This window comes from Microcebus murinus, chromosome 21 (genome assembly GCF_040939455.1).
Source record: "Microcebus murinus isolate Inina chromosome 21, M.murinus_Inina_mat1.0, whole genome shotgun sequence".
Taxonomy (NCBI): Eukaryota; Metazoa; Chordata; class Mammalia; order Primates; family Cheirogaleidae; genus Microcebus; species Microcebus murinus.
This window is the reverse complement of record NC_134124.1, coordinates 16,210,312-16,230,386: the sequence shown is the minus strand read 5'-3', so window position 1 is coordinate 16,230,386 and position 20,075 is coordinate 16,210,312. Positions and strand designations below refer to the sequence as shown.

The 20,075-nt window shown below is 43.7% G+C and overlaps 1 protein-coding gene across 1 annotated transcript in view; it reads left to right on the top strand.

Annotated features, from left to right (window-relative positions):
- Positions 1-20,075, top strand: part of PDE6A (phosphodiesterase 6A) — a 61,238-nt gene that overhangs the window by 7,288 nt on the left and 33,875 nt on the right. The window contains exons 2-7 of the mRNA XM_075996214.1: positions 629-781; positions 1,371-1,460; positions 1,950-2,090; positions 6,036-6,110; positions 13,251-13,315; positions 17,602-17,668. Of these exons, the coding sequence (XP_075852329.1) occupies positions 629-781; positions 1,371-1,460; positions 1,950-2,090; positions 6,036-6,110; positions 13,251-13,315; positions 17,602-17,668 (591 nt within the window). The remainder of the gene's footprint in view (positions 1-628; positions 782-1,370; positions 1,461-1,949; positions 2,091-6,035; positions 6,111-13,250; positions 13,316-17,601; positions 17,669-20,075) is intronic.

Genomic DNA, 20,075 nt, shown 5'->3' with positions numbered 1-20,075 from the left:
TCTTGGTCAGGCTGGTCTTGAACTCCTGAGTTCAAGCAATCCTCCCACCTTGGCTTCCCAAAGTGCAGGGATTACAGGCATGAGCCACCATGCCCAGCCCAAGAGGGCAGGCTCTGAAGTCACACACACACAAGTAACATTAACTTTGAGTTACAGTCTCCCCCTTCTCTGGGTAGGCTACCAATGGTACCTACCTCAGAGGGTATTGGAAGGATTAAAGTGAGATGATGCAGGTAATGCCTGCTAGCAACCATCACTGTCGTACCCACTAAGGTCTCCCCCCCACTCTCCGGCTCCCTCTTAGCTCTCACTTGGGTTTCTATTCCAGGCTTAATTGTCAGCACCTCAAGGAAGCCTTCTCTATCTCTCCTCCCCCAGGCAAAGTTAGCTCCTCCACTCCACCCCTGGACCTCACGGTGCTTTGCACACATCTCTTCCATAGCCCTCAGCCGGCTGCATCTCAGGCCTCCTCCTTCTATTGGATTTTGGAAGCTTCCATGGCAGAAATCATCTGACTGCCCTGCCCCTGTGGGAATGTCTTTGTTCCCTTGTCAATAAGGGGCTTAGGGTTGTTGCATTGGCCTTGCTCTTTATTTGCCTACCCATGCTTGTCTGTGCCTTCCTTCAGGATGAGCATTTCTGTGACTTTGTGGACACCCTCACAGAGTACCAGACCAAGAACATCTTGGCCTCCCCCATAATGAATGGGAAGGACGTGGTGGCCATAATCATGGCTGTGAACAAGGTGGAAGGACCCCACTTCACCAACAAAGACGAAGAGGTAAGAATGCTTTGGAAACTAAAGCTAGCCACGCCAGCACACTCTCCCGGCTCAGGGAGTCCCCTGAACCTTGCTGTTTGGCCTAGCCTCAGTTTCTCTATCTGTGAGATAGGGAAGTCGTCTGATGCTCTCTGAGGGAAGCAGGACAAAATAATGGTTATGATGTTGGGCTTTGAAACCAGGAATGGAGGGATCATTGTTCTGGCTCTGCCAATAGCTAGCTGTTTGACTTAGGCAAGTTACTTAACTCCTCTGAATCTCAGTTTTCTTATTTGTAAAATGGGGCTGATTGTTCAGTCTCCACCTCACAGGGTACATGTGATGATCATATAACATTGACTTACCACAGTCAAATTCAAGAAGTAGTAGCTATTTTTCATTAACCCACCCATATCAACTTCAATGTTCTGCATTCTGTGTGTTTTACACTCGTTATGCAACATTTTATGAGCCTGCATCTTATGATCCATCTGCCCAAATTGTCTCTGATGAAGCTTTTAAAATATTCAGACATTTGCTGATACTAGAAGCAGCCAGAGGAGAGATTTTTCCTTCTCATCTTCTTCCCTGCTTGCTGTTTGATTTTTAGATTCTTCTCAAGTACCTCAACTTTGCAAATCTAGTCATGAAAGTGTACCACCTGAGTTACCTGCACAACTGCGAGACTCGACGTGGCCAGGTAAGGGGCTGGGCTCACGGGAGCAGACTGGACATGGCCTTCTTCTCATGCACCGATGTGGTCAGACAGCTTGGATTTGAACCCCTGCTCAGCCACGGACTAGTTCTCAGACCCTGAGCAAGTCTCTCCATTTGAAAAATGTGTATAATTATGGTGCCACCCTGAAAAGATTGCCACAATAGTAGGTGAAATAATGGACGTAGGGCACTGGTGCTCAGTTAGTGGTTGATGTTATTTTTATTAACAACCCATGAGATAAAAGAAACAGAAAGAGTTGGACTCAATGGAAGCCAGCCAGTTACTTCACCTCTCTGAGCCTCAATTTCTTCATCTATAAAATGGGAATAATTACCCTGTCTATTTCTCTGGGTTATTATGAGGGTTAAATGAAATAAACTCTAGAGAACTTTACAGAATTGTTATTCTCTACCTAAGTGAGCTGCAGCTTTGTGCCTTAAAACCTTAGACTATGTTTTTATATTTCTTCAGATACTGCTGTGGTCTGGGAGCAAAGTCTTTGAAGAACTTACGGACATCGAGAGACAGTTCCACAAAGCCCTGTACACAGTCCGGGCCTTCCTCAACTGTGACAGATATTCTGTGGGTCTCTTAGACATGACCAAGCAGAAGGTGAGAAAACTTCAAAAACAGATTTTTTTTTTTTTTTTTTTTTGAGACAAAGTCTCACTCTGTTGCCTGGGCCAGAGTGCCGTGGCATCAGCCTAGCTCACATCAACCCCAAACTCCTGGGCTCAAGTGATTCTCTTGCCTCAGCCTCCCAAATAGTTGGGGCTACAGGCGCATGCCACCACCCCTGGCTAATTTTTCTATTTTTAATAGAGATGAGGTCTCACTCTTACTTAAGCTGGTCTCAAACTCCTGAGCTCAAAGCCATCCTCCCACCTCAGCCTCCCAGAGTGTTGGGATTACGGGCATGAGCCACTGAGCCCGGCCAGGAACAGATATGTCTAAGAAAAGTTTAAATAGACACTGGATGGAGCCCAGAGTCTTGTCATGCATTCCGCTGCACAGGGAAGAGGCTGGGTGGACTTGTTGTAAATGTTTTACATAGGTCTTTACTGAAGAAAGTAGCACAGGTCTTTAAATGAGAAAAGTCAAGCTAGGGCACAGGAGAGTAAAAACAACCTGTATTTTCCATAGTCGGTCAGGAAAAAAAAAAGTATTCAGGAGAAGCAGGCTGATGAGTTGGTAAAAGGCGAGTGATAAAGAAGTTTCTATATAGGTTAGAGTCCAGAAGAAAGTTACTAACTTCAGGAATTCTCAGAAAATGTACTGAAAGCTGGGTGTAAACATTTGCCATGATTTATCTAGCTCAGGGCTCACCCAGGTGACAGAGGTGGAGGCAGATGCTGAGATCTGGTCCCTCACGTGCTCAGGGGCCAGATTTGGGGCCCATACGGCGGCTAAGGAGGCAGAGTTCAATGTGGCTCCCAGAGACATTTTTCAGCCATGTTTTCCCAAAGCGACTCCCATTCCTCATTCTTTATCTCTCTGCCTTGTGAGGCTGGCCATTTTCTGCCTTGGAACAGGGCTTCAGAGCTAAGTTTAGCATCCCCTCTCCTGAAGGCCCAAGGATTCTTTCTCAGTTTCATTTTGTATGCCTTGTCATGCAGGGCATGGTGCAAATATTGGGTTGAATGAATAAATGAATTGCAAGATCTGGTGTTGGAAAAGACTTTGAATCTTAGGTCTAGTCCAGAGGCTCCCAAACTTGGCAGTTTGGAATAGGCTTCTAAGCATGACTGTATCTCCTCCCACTCTGTGCCTTCATTCTCTTAATAGTGTGTTTTGATGAATGTAAGTTCTGAATTTTAATGTAGTCCAATTTATCAATCTTTTCCTTTACGGTTATTGATTTTGGGGCTCTATTTAAGAAATCTTTCCTTGCCCCAAGGTTATAAAGATATTTATGTATGTCACACTCTAAAAGCTTTATTGTTTTAACTTTTACATATAACTCTATAATCCATCTGGAATTTTTTTATGTATAGTGTGAGGTAAGGTCAATATTAATTTTTCCATATGGATATCCACTCGGCTGGGTACAGTGGCTCATGCCTGTAATCCCAGCACTTTGGGAGGCAGAGGCAGGAGGATTGCTTTTGGCCAGGAGTTCAAAGCCAGCCTGGGCAACATAGCAAGACCCCATCTCCACAAAAAAAAGAAAAGAAAAAAAGAAAAAGAAAGAAAGAAACAAACAAAAAGCTCCATTCCCAGGTGTCCATTTTGCAGCAGGATTTGGTCCTAGGCTCAGGCCACTCTATGCTGTAGTGCTCTGCTTTCTGTTTCTTTTAAACTGCCTGCCTCTCAAAAAAGAAAATTACAGTTAAGTAAGAATATTCTAAGCCTGGGGCAGTGGTATGCTCCTGTAGTCCAAGCTACTCTGGAAGCTGAGGCAGGAGGATCACTTGAGCCCAGGAGTTCAAATCCAGCCCAGGAAACAGCAAGACTTGTTTCAAAAAAAAAAAAATAGATAGTATTCTGACTTAGTCATACCTAAATATGGAGCAATTATATTAATTAAATCACAGTTAAGCTGTTAAGAAAGAAAGAAAGGGCTGGGTGCAGTGGCTCACGTCTATAATCCTAGCACTTTGGGAGGCCAAGGTGGGAGGATTGCTTGAAGTCAGGATTTCAAGAGACTCTGTCTCAAAAAAAAAAAAAAAAAAAAAAAGGAAAGAAAGGAGGGAGGGAGGGGAAGAGGGAAAGACAGAGAAGTTGTAGATGTGTCCAGCTCTCTACCCAAGCCCTTGTTTGAGAACTTCTATTCTCCTTGGGACAATCTTCAGATCCACTCAGTGCTTGGCTACATGAGGTGTCATCAGCTCAAAATATTTGCTCTTCTTCTGGGCTCCTCTAGCAATTCCTTCCACTTCCTTCCACTACTTTTTTTTTTTTTTTTTCGTCTTGCCCCACAAACCTTGCTATAGTTACCTGAGTACTTGATTGTCTCCTTCATGGGACAGTAAGCTCTTCCAGGGCATGAGCTGTGCCTTACTCATCTCTGTATGTCTAGCAGCAGGTTGTGGGGCTCAGGTAGGGCCCAGTTATATTTTCGCCTAGAATTGAATTTCTTCCTGTTGACGGTAACCCAGGAAAAGAGTCCAACTGGGCAGAAGGGCAAGGACATGGCATCTACATTTCATGTGGACTCCTTCCTGCCTCTTCTCTGGATGATATTAGAATAACCAAACCACCAAGACAAACAGGTTCAAACAAGAGAAGAACAAGGGGAGGGGTTTGGCATCCTACCCACAATATCCCAGTGCTAACAGATCACTGTCCGTAAATAGTAACAGATGAATGAACAGAGAGGGCACTGGAGCATGGAGGGCTTCCATGCCAGGCCCGGCCTTGGCCCAACACGAGCCTTGCTGCTCCATGTGCAAAGAAAACCAGAGGAGACGAAGCAGAGAAGAGCCCATGTGTGTCCCTGTTGGCTTCCCCTGAAGCTGGAAGACTGTGTAGTTCCTTTTCTGGCTCTTTTTCTGTTCTCTCTGCCTGAATCTTGGCCATGTTAAAGAAAAACTTCAGACAAAATAAATTTAACAGAGTTCATTAGAGCAAAGAACGACTCATGAATCAGACAGCACTCAGGACCAGAAAGGTTTAAAAAGCTCCACTCCACAGCATAGATTCCTAAATTAGGTTTTGGTTTGTTTATGTACTAAGTCATGCTGCAGTTTGTTACGTAGGAACTCAAATTATTACGTAGGGACTCAAAGTACAGAGATAAGCCTCAGGCTAATGTTTCCTGCTTATCTTAGAACTGTCCATTTTTCTTTTTGGATCCCAGATATGGGGCTCTCTGTCCATATTTAGTATCATTGTATCTTTTTTCTTTCTTATTTGGGAATTTTTTTCTTATAAAAGCAGTAAAGTTTACTATGGGAAAATTTATAAATACTTTATATTCTCATTCCAATCACTTAGATAAAACCAGCTGTGAATGCTTTGTTGTGAATGCGTTCACAGCATTTTCTATATATAATTAAGCCACAGGGTCATGTGATATATTATTTTGGTCCCTCACATTTTTCACTCACCAGTATATCACAGACATCTTTTCAATCCATACACACACATCTGTAGCATGACTTTATTATATGTGCCATAATTGATTTAATAAGTCTCCTTTTATTGAACACTTAACTTATTTCTAATTTTTCATTATAACAAATGATACTTCAAGGGACATTATTTTAGCCAAACCTTTGTTCTCATGCTTACCATGTTCTTAAGGTAAATTTCTTAGCCATGGAGACCCTATCTTCCCTCTCATGTCCCACAACACTATAAGGGTGCCCCAGCTCCCCTCCCATGTTTTTGGCAAATGCCTAGATAGGCCCAGCTCATCAATATTTTGAAGGGTAGATGTGATTATCCTCTAAGTCTAGTGAGTCTTGTAGCCTTTTCAAACTTAGGTTTCACAGAGCTCTTCCCACCTTCCAAATTTTAGCAATAGATGACTCATACAGGTGAGACTTCTTTTCTTAATCTCCTTTTCTTAATCTACCTTCAAAACATGTAATTATTGTTTTTTTTCACTCCTAGGAATTTTTTGATGTGTGGCCAGTTCTGATGGGTGAGGCTCCACCATACTCTGGTCCCAGGACTCCGGATGGAAGGGTAGGTCTCTCTCGGGCCTTTATTAAATTATCAAATGTTTAATGAATTCAAATATAAGACGTGGTAGACCCTGCCAAAGGACATTTCTTTATCACATCGGTATTTATCTTCTCTGGGTTGGGTTGTCTCCCATGAAGTGAGAGTAATTCTTCAAAATTGCCAAGCCCTATTTTTTTACTAACCGTTATAGCAAAGTGTGAAGTTTCACAGTAACCTGGTGGGGTATTCAAAGCTGGAATCAACATCCTCATTTGCCTAGCAGGGATGCAGAATCACAGACACGATGAGCTGGAAAGAACTTTCATGTCTAGTCTATAACGTGCAAATTGGTAGCCAGAAGGCCAATTCTAGCTGATAGATAAATATGTTTGGCTGCATAGGTTTTTACATTTTTCTTTTTTGTTCGTACTTTAATATTTTTTGAACTAGTGGCTAACACTTAAAAATCAAGATATTTCCCATAAATAACTGAACTCCCAATTTCTTTTGAAAAACTGAATGATTAGTAAAAACTGGCCCCGCAATCCAGCACGGTAAATTTGGTTGGAGCTGAGAACAGCTGCTTCCTTGGAGCATGGCCTGAGCTCTCTAGTTTGCATTTGGGTTTCTGCCGTGTGGTCTCACCCAGTTGCCTCCCTTCAAAGATGCGGCATCATCACCTTTGAGATGCTGTAGTGGTACACCTGGAGGTGTGGACACCATGCAGGGTAACAGACCTGGAATTCAGAGGGCCTGCAGAAGCGCAGAAAGAGGGAGAGACCCTGGCTGAGGGCCCACAGAATAAGTCAGCAGCAGGGTCATGCCCTGAAGTGAGTTTTAATCCAATGCTCTTCCCATAAGACTTTGCAGTCTGTGTGAAATCGTATTCGGTTTCTCCTAGGAGGCCAGTTTCCACCCAGCCAACTTTAACTTTGCCCAAAATAAAGGGCCTGGAGTGGATGTGAATATAACACCTTTGCCTGCGAGCTTCATGTACACTCCAGAAGAGATGTCAACCTCGGAAGCTACTCTGTCTGCTGTGCTTTAATCCAAAATGACCTTTGTAACTTGCTGCCATCCAATTTCAAATTACTCTTTTGCCCACACAATTTCATGATTTCATTTCAGAAGACTGCACCTTTAAGGATTCTATCATGTGCTGCTGTCATAAACTCTATTGGGGGACACTTTTACTTTTTAAGCACTGCTTTCTCACATTGGCATAGTTGACATGTTGCCATTATGCTTTTTCTCCAGTTCATGTACAAGCTGAATTTGAGTCTTCTGGAAAGTTAGAAGTTGGAGAATTAGAATAGAGATCATCATAGTTTTCAGACACCACCAACATCAATTAACTCCAATTGTTTTGGAGTTGAGCTCTGAGCTGAGTCCTTAGGTCAGAGGTCAGAGGTCATTTTCAACTCCAGAACAGCTAGAGAAATGTCAGGCTCTAACTCTGGCTCTTCACCCTAAAGTGTCCCAAACTTCAAGACTGAAGTGAACAGGACGTTTTCTCACTAAGCATCAGCCCAGAAAGAGCTGCCCATCATTTGGCCAACTCAAGAAGTTTTGGTTTCACGGAGGTGACTAGCACAGCCATGGTTAAGACTTTTCTTTCTCAAAACCCTTCCTCACCTCAGATAGAAGTCCCCAGTTCTGCACGAGTATGAGGCTATGACATAAAAGGCCATGGTCCAGTAGAAAAAGGACTTTGGTTTTGGTAAGATGCTAATCATTAGGGTGAGTTTGGTTAGATAATCCTTTGGGTTCTTTTTTTTTTTTTTTTTGAGACAGAGTCTCACTTTGTTGCCCAGGCTAGAGTGAGTGCCGTGGCGTCAGCCTAGCTCACAGCAACCTCAAACTCCTAGGCTCAAGCAACCCTACTGCCTCAGCCTCCTAAGTAGCTGGGACTACAGGCATGTGCCTCCATGCCTGGCTAATTTTTTATAGATATATTAGTTGGCCAATTAATTTGTTTCTATTTATAGTAGAGATGGGGTCTCGCTCTTGCTCAGGCTGGTTTCAAACTCCTGACCTTGAGCAATCCGCCCGCCTCGGCCTCCCAGAGTGCTAGGATTACAGGCGTGAGCCACCGCGCCCGGCCTGGGTTCTTGATTTTCTCATCTCTGAGGTGTCGTCAGTGAACTCATCACCAGAGTCAGTTCCAGGTCTAGCACTCTGTTTCCAGAGTGAGATTGCCAGGAGGAGAACCTGCATAGGCCTGAGTTGGGGCCCAGTATAGCATGACAAGATTGACCAGAGGTAGATCTTCTGGAAAGAGCATGGAATTGGAGGGAGAATGCCCGAGTTCTGATCTTTGCTCCACCAGCTAGTTTTGTGGCCTTGGGAGACCTCCCTAAGCCTCACCTTCCTCATCGGCAATGCTGGGGCAATTCAGCTCACCTCGCAGGGCTGTGGTCAGTAGAGGCAGTCATATCTAGCACACGGTAGGCATGCAACATATAATCACGGCTACCCTCGGGTAGCCCCGCTACCTGCCGGCACTCTACCCGGATTACGCTATTTACTCTCCCCGACACATTTAAGAAGGAGGTATCCTCATTTTACCCATTGGACAGTTGAAGAAACAGATTCAGAGGTCAAACCATTTGCACAAATGCAACCCAGGATGCTTCTCTCTTTGGTAACTGTGATTAAAATCATGCCTTTTAAAGTTCCCTCTGCTTTCTATAATAACATCACTCTCACACTTTATCTGCCACATTCGCATTAGAAATACAGCTTTTATCTGGATTCCAAGCAATTCACCTTCCCAAATCTTAGTTCTAAACCTCCCCAATCATAACTACATCTCACTTCATCTCCTTTTAAAAATAAAATGTATATGTGTCTTAACAATTTGAAAGTTATACAGGCCAAGGAGGCTTCATGGAAAAAAATATAGCACTCATTTAAAAACTGGTATATTTCCATGGGCCATGATTTGGCTATGGCTGTATTTGTGGCTCTTTCAAAGCCCCTTGTGTTCTACTGGTAGCTACTCTAATGGACAGTAACAAAGGTGTACTTAATAGTTTAGTTTTGACTTTCCAGAGGCTGGTGACTTTGCACATTTGTACATGAGTACAGCCTTTCTTTCTCTCTTTCTGAGACAAAGTCTTGCTCTGTCACCCTGGGTAGAGTGCAGTGGCATCATCGTAGCTCACTGCAACCTCAAACTCCTGGACTCAAGCAGTCCTCCCACCTTAGCCTTCCAGAGTGCCAGGATTATAGGCATGAGCCGCCAAGCCCAGCCCATGAATATAGCCCTGCAAGCAATTGACTGAGCTGCAGTGTGTGGAAAAAGCTCTCATTACCTAAAGCACACTGATCTTTTTGTTACTTTTTGTGAAAGCAAATTGATTTTCCTGCGGGATTCAAATGGATAACAAACATCCATTTCTAACCGTTCTAAAGTTTCTCGGGCACCCCTGGGTAGGGCAGCTGCCAAGCCCAGGAAGCCTGGAGCTTGCCTGGGAGTGCAGTGAGTAGTACAGGCCGGAGGACTAAGGCAAAGACACAAAGATGCTGGGAAGGTCCTGGAACTTCTGCCTCCTCCCCTCCTAGCTGGAAACTTAGCTTTACCAAAGTCCCAGCAGATAACGTGGCCACCTTTGCTTTTTATAACTACTTACAGGGTGCAACTTCACGATTTAAATATCTTTTAAGGCCGGGCACAATGGCTCAGAGAACTTATTAGTTGAAGCTGAATTTGCTGGGAAAAAAATAAAAAGAAAGAAAATAAAAAAAGAAAGAGAGAAAAAAAGAAAATGTTTAAAATTTATTGAAAAAGTAATATATGAGCACAGCGAAAAGCTCACTCCATACAAACTCAAGCCTCTGTTCCTTCTGGTCGGTCTCCCTGAGGCAGCCACTGTTAGCAATCAGTTTTTCCAGGGACAGCTACAGATACTCAGATATGCACAGAGATGCATGCGTATTCCACAATCACCCTCCATGAATGTGGTGGTTCTATTTTGTGCCTTGTTTTTCCCACCTCCCTGTGTAACTTGGCAACTTTCCCTATTAGCATGGACACAGTGATCTCACTCTGGAAACACTCTCCTAATGATAGAGATTAAACTGTCTCCAGGCTTTTTGAGGCCATCTGTTTAAGACCCCTGGATGAAGGGTCTTTTACCCACATGTAGGAGTATATATCTCTAGGATCCATTACTACATGGGTCAAAGAATATGTATATTTTAATCATGGAGAGATAGTGCCAACTATCTAATCACAATCTTAGAATCATAGCTGGGAGTTTTTCCCTCTCCCGTTGTCCTTAGAGCCTTAGAGTTGCACAGTAGCTGCCTTGGCCAGAGGTTAGTGGGGAGGAGGAAGACAGGAAGGGGAGTAAGAACAAAGCTGCAGGGTCTCTACTTACCCAGTGCTGACTTCTCTAGGACAGTTTTATGTGAGCAGTTCCCATGCTTTATGGAAAGGGATCAGCTACTTAACTGCATTCACAAACACATACCACTGGTCTCTTTTACAACTGGGGAAACTGAGGCCCAGAACGTACATAGTAGAACCAAGACTAGAATGAGTGTTCACTCTAGGTCTAGTGTTAGCACCATTTCATTCATCATGCTATGGGTTTCATCTAATCTCCCGTTGGATGCTTCCTATTTTGGGGAGCTCACTATCCCTGGGGCAGCCTATGCCACTGGCGCAGTCCTGGCTTCCGCCTTTTGTTTAGCTGGAGCTTCAGTCACTGCAGCTGCCGCCAATGCTGGGCTTTGATCACCTGTCAACGTAACGGCTTTCAGACACCCTTGACTGGATCAGAAATTCCTCTTTGTGAAAGTTCTGAGTCTGGAGGCTGGGGATGGAGCCCAGGTATCTGCATTTAAACCTCTAGGGCAGGGCCAGGTGCAGTAGCACTCACCTGTAATCCCAGTTACTGGAAGCTGAGGTGGGAGGATCACTTAAGGCTGGAGTTCAAGAACAGCCCAGGCGAATAGCAAAAAAAAAAAAAAAAGTTAATTAAAAAAAAATCTCTAGGGAGGTACGCCTCAAATACCTATAGTAAAAGAATGGTTTGTTTGTTTAGTTTTCCAATCCATTTTGACTGATAATTTTCAAAATATGATAAAGATATATTCCTAGAAAAATAAAATTTTATAAAGACAAAATATAAGCCCCTTCCACTTTTAAATTAGACTCAACCCAGACCTAACCTCAGTGAAATTGTTATAAAAATTGCTAAAGGCTGACTCTCAGTTTGTTTTTATCTCATCATGAAATGATAACGACAAGTTTGCAGACTGGCACCAGTCCAGGGATCACACTCCCAGTGACCCCATTCTAGGTGATAGTGATAAGACAGTAAAACACTATTTTAAGCTATTGAGCTTAAGTGACATAGAGAAAGAGCACAGAGCTGGGAGCTAAGGACCTAGGTTCTGATTCCAGCTCACTATCTTGCTTGCTATAAATAAGTCTTTTCCTCTCTCTGCATCTGTTTTCTCACTTGTGAAATACTTGCTAATCGCATTTGGGCATACAGTGGACCTAAGGGTAAGGTAATGGAATTTTCCTGGACAGTTAGGGGAATGAAGCCACCTGCCAATATCCAACCGCATGCTAGGGAGTAAAATAATTAGAGAGATATGCTTTAAGAGAATGAGAGTTACAATGGTGCAAGGAGGTGGGAGGGATGGAAGAGGTGGAAATTTAGTTTGGAGGCATGAGGCACAATTGAGAAGGCAGGTCTCAAGCAATGACACAACAAAGAGAACAGCTGAGTGTTATGTGTGAAGAAGGGGGGTGTGCCCTGCACGGGGTTTGCTGGTTTGACTGTGACTCTAAATGGGATGGGAGCTTCCTTTCCACCTGCCTCCTCCCTAGACTGTAGCAGCAGTCTTCATCTCTTCCTTCTTGCACTTGTCAAAGTCAAAATAAAAAGGTGGTGATGACTCTCTAAATTTAACATTTTACTCAGGAAGAAAAATTACAATTTGGGGTATACACATGCAAACCAGATGGTCTTCAGTATGTCCAAAGAAGAAAGAGAAGGCTGGAGGTTTTATTAAAAAGAGATATGTTATGTATTTCCCCTTGAGAAAGTTCATTGGCACTAGTAGAGTTCTGGCGAGCTGGCAAGTTTCGATTGAGTGATGGCAGGAGGTAAAACTAGTCTTAGAGTTGCAGCAGGTCGTTTCAGCAACTATTAGAAAAAACAGGTTTCAGGTTACAGCAGGCAGTTTCAGCATCCAGGCTTGCAGAAAATTACATTCTTAGAGCCATGTTACGTTTCTTGAGTGATTTTCCTCTGGCTTCTCAACTTTAGTTGGGTATGATTCAACCTCCAGATCCCCTCTGAAAACTTTCCATCCTTCTTCCCAGCCCCTAATCCCAGCGCCCTTCCTGGCCACTGTGAGTTGGCTCCAGGAAGGCACACTGAATCCTAAAAGTCAGCTGAGGGCTGGGATGATGGGAAGGCAGTCCAGGCACGTCTTTAGAAGGAGTTATGGTCAGGCTTTCTGCTTCCTGAAAACCATGGGACAAAATATGCACAACTATTGTATTATGTTGCTGAAAGCTCACCACTTGTCCCCAAGACTGCATCAGAAGAATGAGGACAAGTGGTTTGAGGAGAAGGAAAGAAGAGGTTTATTAATTTGCCAGGAAATGAGGAGGTTGATAGACTCCAGTCTTAAAGTACTAACATCCTGCCTCTGAGCAGAAATACAGAGCTTTTAAAGGGGAAGTTCAATTTTATTTTTTATTTTTTTTTTTTCTTTTTTTTTTTTTTTTTTTTGATAGTAAAAGTGTTGTTAAGAAGTTCAATTTTAGTTAATGGTTTCTGATTTATCACATCTTCGGCTAAGACAATCTCATGACGTCTTGCCTGGACAATTCCCTTGGGCCATCTCCTGTGGCACAAAGAATAAGGGACACTCCCCTGCCCCTCCTGACCAATGGGCTGTGCCAGGGATGTAGGCTTTATTTCTCAAAAAGGGTGAGGGGGGTTTCGAAGAGACAGAAAACATTTTTACCCTTTTTCAGGCCATTCTCTCTATTACAATTATATTGTAATAGAGACAATAACAAAAACCACAGGGCATGTGACAGCAAAGAACGAGTTCAGTTTCAGGGACACATTGTTGTTGAACTTCTGACTCTTAAGGTATAACATTTTTTATCTCTTTTGCCAGGAAATTAACTTTTACAAGGTCATCGACTACATCCTGCATGGCAAAGAGGACATCAAAGTCATTCCGTAAGTTTCATCTGTCAAAAGACAAAATAACAACAGATTTAGTTTAAAGATATCAATTGGCTTTATTTGTGATTCTAAAATTGGGCACCACTTCATTCCATGAAATAGAATAAGTGTTCCATGCGCTGAGCAGAAGAGGCTGGCTTTATAGACAGAAAAGGGCCGGAGACAGAGGAAACAAAGAACAAAGAGCATTAGTCATTTCAAAGCTACTTTCTTATAAAGCAGGGACGAGGAGACAGAATAGAAAAATAAATAACTGATTCATTAACATCAGGTTACTTCAAGCTACTTTTTTTTTTTTTTTTTTTTTGGCATAAGGATTAAAGCAGAGAACTTTAGTATAATGCTAAGGGTAGGACTTTAACATGGGTAACTCCTAACCTGGTCTTTTAGGGGCTAGTGCAAGAGCCTCCTAACCTGGTCTGTTAGGGCCTAGTGCAAGAGCTTAGTCCAAAAACAATGGCCTCCCATAATTTTTATTTAACACGTCTCACAGCATATGAAATTCCAGGCACATCATCAACATCCAAAAGATATTCATCCCAAGGTCAACGCTAACCAAACCCAACAAGGCTGTGCGCTTGGTTAGGGGCAGAGGGAGCAGTGAGGAGGCCATGTGGAACGGTGGAGAGACTTGCATGGGGTGGGCAATGAGGCCCCAGGAGGGGAAGAGACGTGATCGAAGCCACAGTGTGCCAGATTGTGAGTCAGGCGCTCTGAGTTCCAGCCCCACATCCAGTGGCCTGTCTGGGCCTCAGTTTCCCATGTGTAGAATGAGATCAAATCAGGGCTATTCGACTGTTGTCTGTGGGGCTACTTCTGGGGTCCATGAAGGGGCAAAGCAAAAACAAAGAAAGTGGCTCAGTCCCTAAGGCAAGCGTATTGTTGTCCGAGGTCCTCTTCATATGTGACCAAGGAGGATAATGAAAAAGAAAGGCTGCTCTCAATCCTGCCTGTGGGTAGCTGGGACTCGATGATCATTTTAAGATTTGAACCCTTGCAGACCTTTTTAATATAGGCGTGTACTTTTTTGGTCAATAGAGCATTCTTAAAAATCTAGTTGCCTTCGTATCTGTTTGAATCCTCTCCACGTGCCAAGGGCCACACCCGTGGTTCTGTTCCGAGACACAGCTCTCTTCCCCAGTTTAATCGCAGGCTCCTGGGGGCTGCAGGGGTTCTGTGGAAGAGCCGCACCTTAGCCTCGTCTCCCTGAGCTATTTTGTGGATCCGAGGGATTTACTGTACTGCCAGCTTAATCCTCAAACGGAGGGTGTGATAGGCCATGCTGATCCAACCCTCATGGCCAATCCCCTTTCACTCCGGTAAACAAGTTCTCAGATTTATCTGTCACCTGTGAGCATGAAAAGTTGGCTCAAGCCCCTGAATTTCTGGGTTCTCTGTATTTCCTTTCGTCCCTGCTAGCCCAAGGACTGATTCTCCGAATCTTTCCTAAGCTCATCTCTCCTTTCTTCTGTAACCTTGTCAAATGCATACTTGTAGACCATTCTGTTTTTAACTCCTTTTCTAGAGCTGCAAGTTGATTAAACTCAGTATCTGTCTTTTAATGGTCACCGGTCATAGTTCTCCCAACGTTTTATCACTGCTTGACAAGCGTCACATCCTGCTAACCTCTGGTGACACTCCCCTTGCTGCCTGCCACTCAGCCCCTAACCTGTTCTACTTACCTATTTTGGGCTTTTTGTTCCGGCAGCATCCCGTTGCTGATACACATTTTCTTTTTTAACAGCCAGAGTAGGCTAGGCCATCCCATGAAGACCCTGATGGGGTGAACAGCAAAGTTTCATTTTACCACCCACTCTGTGTGGGTTGCCAGCTGGTGCGTGTGGTTGAGGGATAATGCAAGGATTGTCCTCAGTCGTGGACCAAGGCTGAGAGAGCCGCCACCACTTTTTTTTTCATATGTTCTTTTTCCTTTTTTTTTTTTTTTCACACCGTACCAACAGTGGTAGAGCCGCCACTTTGAACTTTGTGAGATTGACTGATCTTGCCAGAAGAAGAGAAAGCACAGCAAAACACACACTGGCTCTTAAATGCCCATCTGGAGGTGACATGTGTCACTTCTACTCACATTTCATTGGCCAAACCTAGTCACGTGGCCACATTTTCTTTCAAGTGTGTAGGGAATGCAACCCGCCTGTGTGCCTGGAAGGATGAACAGCCAGAATATTTGTAAACACTTCTTTTTTTTTTTTTTTTTTGAGACAGAGTCTCACTCTGTTGCCTGGGCCAGAGTGCCATGGCATCAGCCTAGCTCACATCAACCTCAAACTCCTGGGCTCAAGCAATCCTCCTGCCTCAGCCTCCTGAGTAGCTGGGACTACAGGCATGCACCACCATGCCTGGCTAATTGTTTTTTCTATATATTTTTAGTTGGCCAATTAATTTGTTTCTATTTTTAGTAGAGACAGGGTCTCTCTCTTGCTCAGGCTGGTTTCGAACTCCTGACCTTGAGCGATCCTCCCACCTCAGCCACCATGCGCAGCCTGTAAACACTTCTAACGGCTGTCACAGTATAAGTCATCCAAACTAACAGAGGAAAAAAATTGAGTAGTCAATAAATGGCTAATCAAACCAAAAGAAGATAAAATAAAAGTTTAGAAGGATCACAGAGGCCAAGCATGGTGGTGTGCATCTGAGGTCCCAGCTGCTCTGGAGGCTAAGGTGGAAGGATTGCTGGAGCCCAGGAGTGTGAGGCCAGCCTGGGCAACATAGAGAGACCCCCTCTCTCTCTTAAGAAAAAAAAAAAAAGAAGAAGAACACAGAGCAGGTAGGAAAAATAAAAAGTATACATTAAATGATATTTAAATCCAAATACATTAATAATTTTTTAAAAATGCAAATCAACAAGATATTACAGTTAAATGACAAAGATTGCCAGGCTGCATAAGGAAGAAATCTATCATCTTTCATTGATTCTAAGCACGGTTTTCTACTTTTTGACATGTCTGAAACAGAACTGTACAAATGTTGTCAGCCATACCATTCATGATGTAATTGTCATTGCCCACCTAAGTGTGATCTTGGTCATAATCATTGTCAAAAGGCAAAATCACAACAAATGTAAAGATCTCAGTTGGCTTTATTTGCAATTCTAGAATTGGGCAACACTTCATTCCATAAAATAAAATAAGCAATGAGTTGAGCAGAGGGGTTTGGTTTTATAAACCAAAGGGTTGAAGAAAGCAGAAACAAAAAACAAAAATAGGATTGATCAGTTCAAAGTTGCTTTCCCTGTAAGGCTGGGATAGGGAGACAGAACGATAGAAAAATAACTTGTTGGTTAACATCAAGTTACTTTAGGTCACCTTTTTGCGTAAGGATTAAAGCAGAGAGAACGTCATTATCATATCTACTTATTTACTGAAGATTGAAACTGGCTTTTTTGGGAAATTGGCTTTTATCTCTCCTGATTTCTCAAGAGAAAAAGGTCAGATAACAACTTAGTTTGGTAAAATGAAACTGTAGAATGAGTTACTCCATTTTAATTATTGATTTGGTCTGTTGAGGCTTCATGCAAAAGCTTAATCCAAAACAATGCCAATGATAATGGCACAAGGATGAATGAATACATCAATGGAACAGAACAAAGATATATATATATATATGTGTGTGTGTGTGTATATATATATATATATATATATATATACATACACACACACTACCAGTTTATTTATGACAAAGATACCATTGCAAAGCAGTGGGGGAAAGAATGGTCTTTTTAATAAATAATGCTTGTATAAATGGGAAAAAAGAAGCACTATTCCTTTATCAAAAATAAATTATAGACTGTTGAGATGTTAAATGCTTAAAATATTACACAAATATAAATTATAGGTAGATTAGGGGTCTAAATATGAGACACAAAACTATAACACTTTTAGAAGGTAACATAAAAGAATAGCTTTATGATCTTGAGATAGAAAAAAAAAATTTAAGCCAGGTCTAGTGCCTTATGTCTGTAAACCCAGTGGTTTGAGAGGCCAACGCAGGAGGATACCTTGAGGCCAGGAGTTTGAGACCAGCTTGAGCAACATAGCAAGACCCTATCTCTACAAAAATTACAAAACTTAGCTGGGTTTAATGGGACATACCTGTAGTCTCAACTACTTGGGAGGCTGAGGCAGGAACACTGATTGAACCCAGGAGTTTCAGGTGGCAGTGAGTGATGATGATGCCACTGTACTCTAGCCAGGGCCCTGATTCAAGTGTTTAGTCCAACAGTGCCTGCACTGAAAGTCACCATTTGTCTTTGGCCTTCACAGGAATCCCCCTCCTGACCACTGGGCTTTAGTAAGCGGTCTCCCCTCTTACGTCGCCCAGAACGGCCTGGTAAGTGGAACAGCTTTGAAGGGGCAGTGTTTGGGATCAGGTGGAAGAGGGAAAGGATTTCCAATCAAGAGAGCAGAAAAGACGGTGGGAAGTGTGGATCTCTCAAAGCCCAATTCTCTTGTTTCTCAATTCTGTTGGTCGTTGGTCCAAAGAAATGAACGGATATTTGACATTTGAGGAAATGTGAAACCCAGAGAGAAATAATCCTTAGATGGAAAGGTGCAGAGTCTCTCTGACAATGAAACACACTTATGTACGTGTGTGAGGGACACAGTCGTGACTGGCTGGTCTACCAGGCTCCTGAGACTAAGTCCTAACCTCGCATACCAGGGACTTAGTTGCTGCTTCCAACCTCCCATGCCCAGCACTCCCTTATACAGCTGAGCCCAAACGCTGCGTCTCCCACAGTGCTCTACCCACCCAGGGTCAAGGGTGGAGTGAGGGCCTCCCTTGTGCCTGAGAGCAAGGTCGTGTCTGCCAGCAGCACACCTCCCCCAAATCTGAGCCTGGTCACCCCTGCAGCCGTCCCCGGGCACTACACAATGCTGTCCATGTAGCAGGGTGTTTATTTACTGAGCGTTTTCTCTGTGCCAGGCACTGTGATGGGCTCTGGGGATAGAAAGATAGATGAAGCAGGCACAGCTTCTGTTCTGAAGTTCATAATCAGATAAGGAGATGCCTTTGCTAACAGATGTCTACACCACAATGCGATAAGACCATGGTAGAGACGTACGTGGTGTGGTGTTTTCTGGGAATACAGAGTCGGGGCCTCTAAGCCAACCTTGATTTCCTAGAGTGTGTTGGTCTGAGTTGAGTATTACTATAAATAGGTCTTGGGCAGGTGGGGGCAGAGGGGGATTCCAGGTGGAGGGAAGGGCACGTGCAAAGACAAACAACACAAACATGGTGGTCTGGAGCACATGCATGTGCAGCTAAGTGTTGCTGGAGCACTGGGTCTGAGACAGGAGACGGCAGGTCATGACGCTTGGGAGGGAGGAAGGGACCAGGTCACAGTAGGCCTTGGATGCCACATCAAGGGGATGGGACTTTAACCTGCAGGCGATGGGTTTTTAAGCAGGAGATCAGCATAGTCAACTTTCACTTTAAAGAGCTAACTGCCAGCTCTGTGGAAAGTGGATCTGAAGTGTGGGACTGGAGGCAGAGCACCCAGTGGTTCGTCAGGTAAGAAGTGACAAGAATCTCGGCAAAGGCAGGTACATAAAGAATACTATCATTATCACTAACCAGCACTGAGTACTCACGCTGAGCCAGGCACTAATTACATTTACTCAATTTTTAAAATAATAAAGCCCTTTCTAAAGCATGAATACACTTACTCATTTAGCACAGCAGCTCCGACAGAGATGAAATGGCCAGAAGGAGATGAGGGGTCTGATGTGGAGAGGGTAAGGCTGGCAGGACTTTGTGATTGATCACGAGCAGGGAATGGGGAGGAGAGGAGTCAAAGCCAACTTCAGGCTCCCAGCCTGGATGGGTTGTGCTGTCATCAGGCTTGAATGCAAGGTGGTGAAGTCAGTTTCAGACAAGGGGAAATGGAGACATTTTAGGAGAAAATGGCCAGCAAGGGGATGAAGAGATAGTTCTGATGCTGTAGGGAGGGAGGAGGGACGGAGATGGAGATTTGGAAGGTATCAAGACCAGATGGTCTTTGAAACTGTGAGTGTGAAAGAGGTCACCCAGGGAGAGTGAGACGGGCAGTGGGGCTCAGGGTGCAGTATTGGGTGATGCGGGCGTGTACAGGGTGGGCGGAGAAAGAAGAGAGTGGGAGGGGGAAACGGAAGGTCGGTCCAGAGGTGTCTGGAGACCCAGGAGAGGACAGTGTCATGGAAACCAAGGAAGTAGAAAGTTCAGCAAGGAGAGAGAGATGAATAAGGAACAATAGATGGAATTCCTTGTATTAAGCCTTTCTTTTTTTTTTTTTTCTTTTTTTTTTTTGAGACAGAGTCTCGCTTTGTTGCCCAGGCTAGAGTGAGTGCCGTGGCGTCAGCCTAGCTCACAGCAACCTCAAACTCCTGGGCTCCAGTGATCCTTCTGCCTCAGCCTCCCGGGTAGCTGGGACTACAGGCATGCGCCACCATGCCCGGCTAATTTTTTTATATATATATCAGTTGGCCAATTAATTTCTTTCTATTTATAGTAGAGACGGGGTCTCGCTCTTGCTCAGGCTGGTTTTGAACTCCTGACCTTGAGCAATCCGCCCGCCTCGGCCTCCCAAGAGCTAGGAATATTAAGCCTTTCTGTTCATTTTCTTTAGATAACTTTTTAAAAGTGCAATTAGTAGGTCAAAGCATCTAAAACTTTTGGGTATTGAAGCTGTGACATCTGTAGTCATTAAAATTCAATGTTGAATTGTCTGTGTCTAATAATAAACCCAGCGAGAATGTCA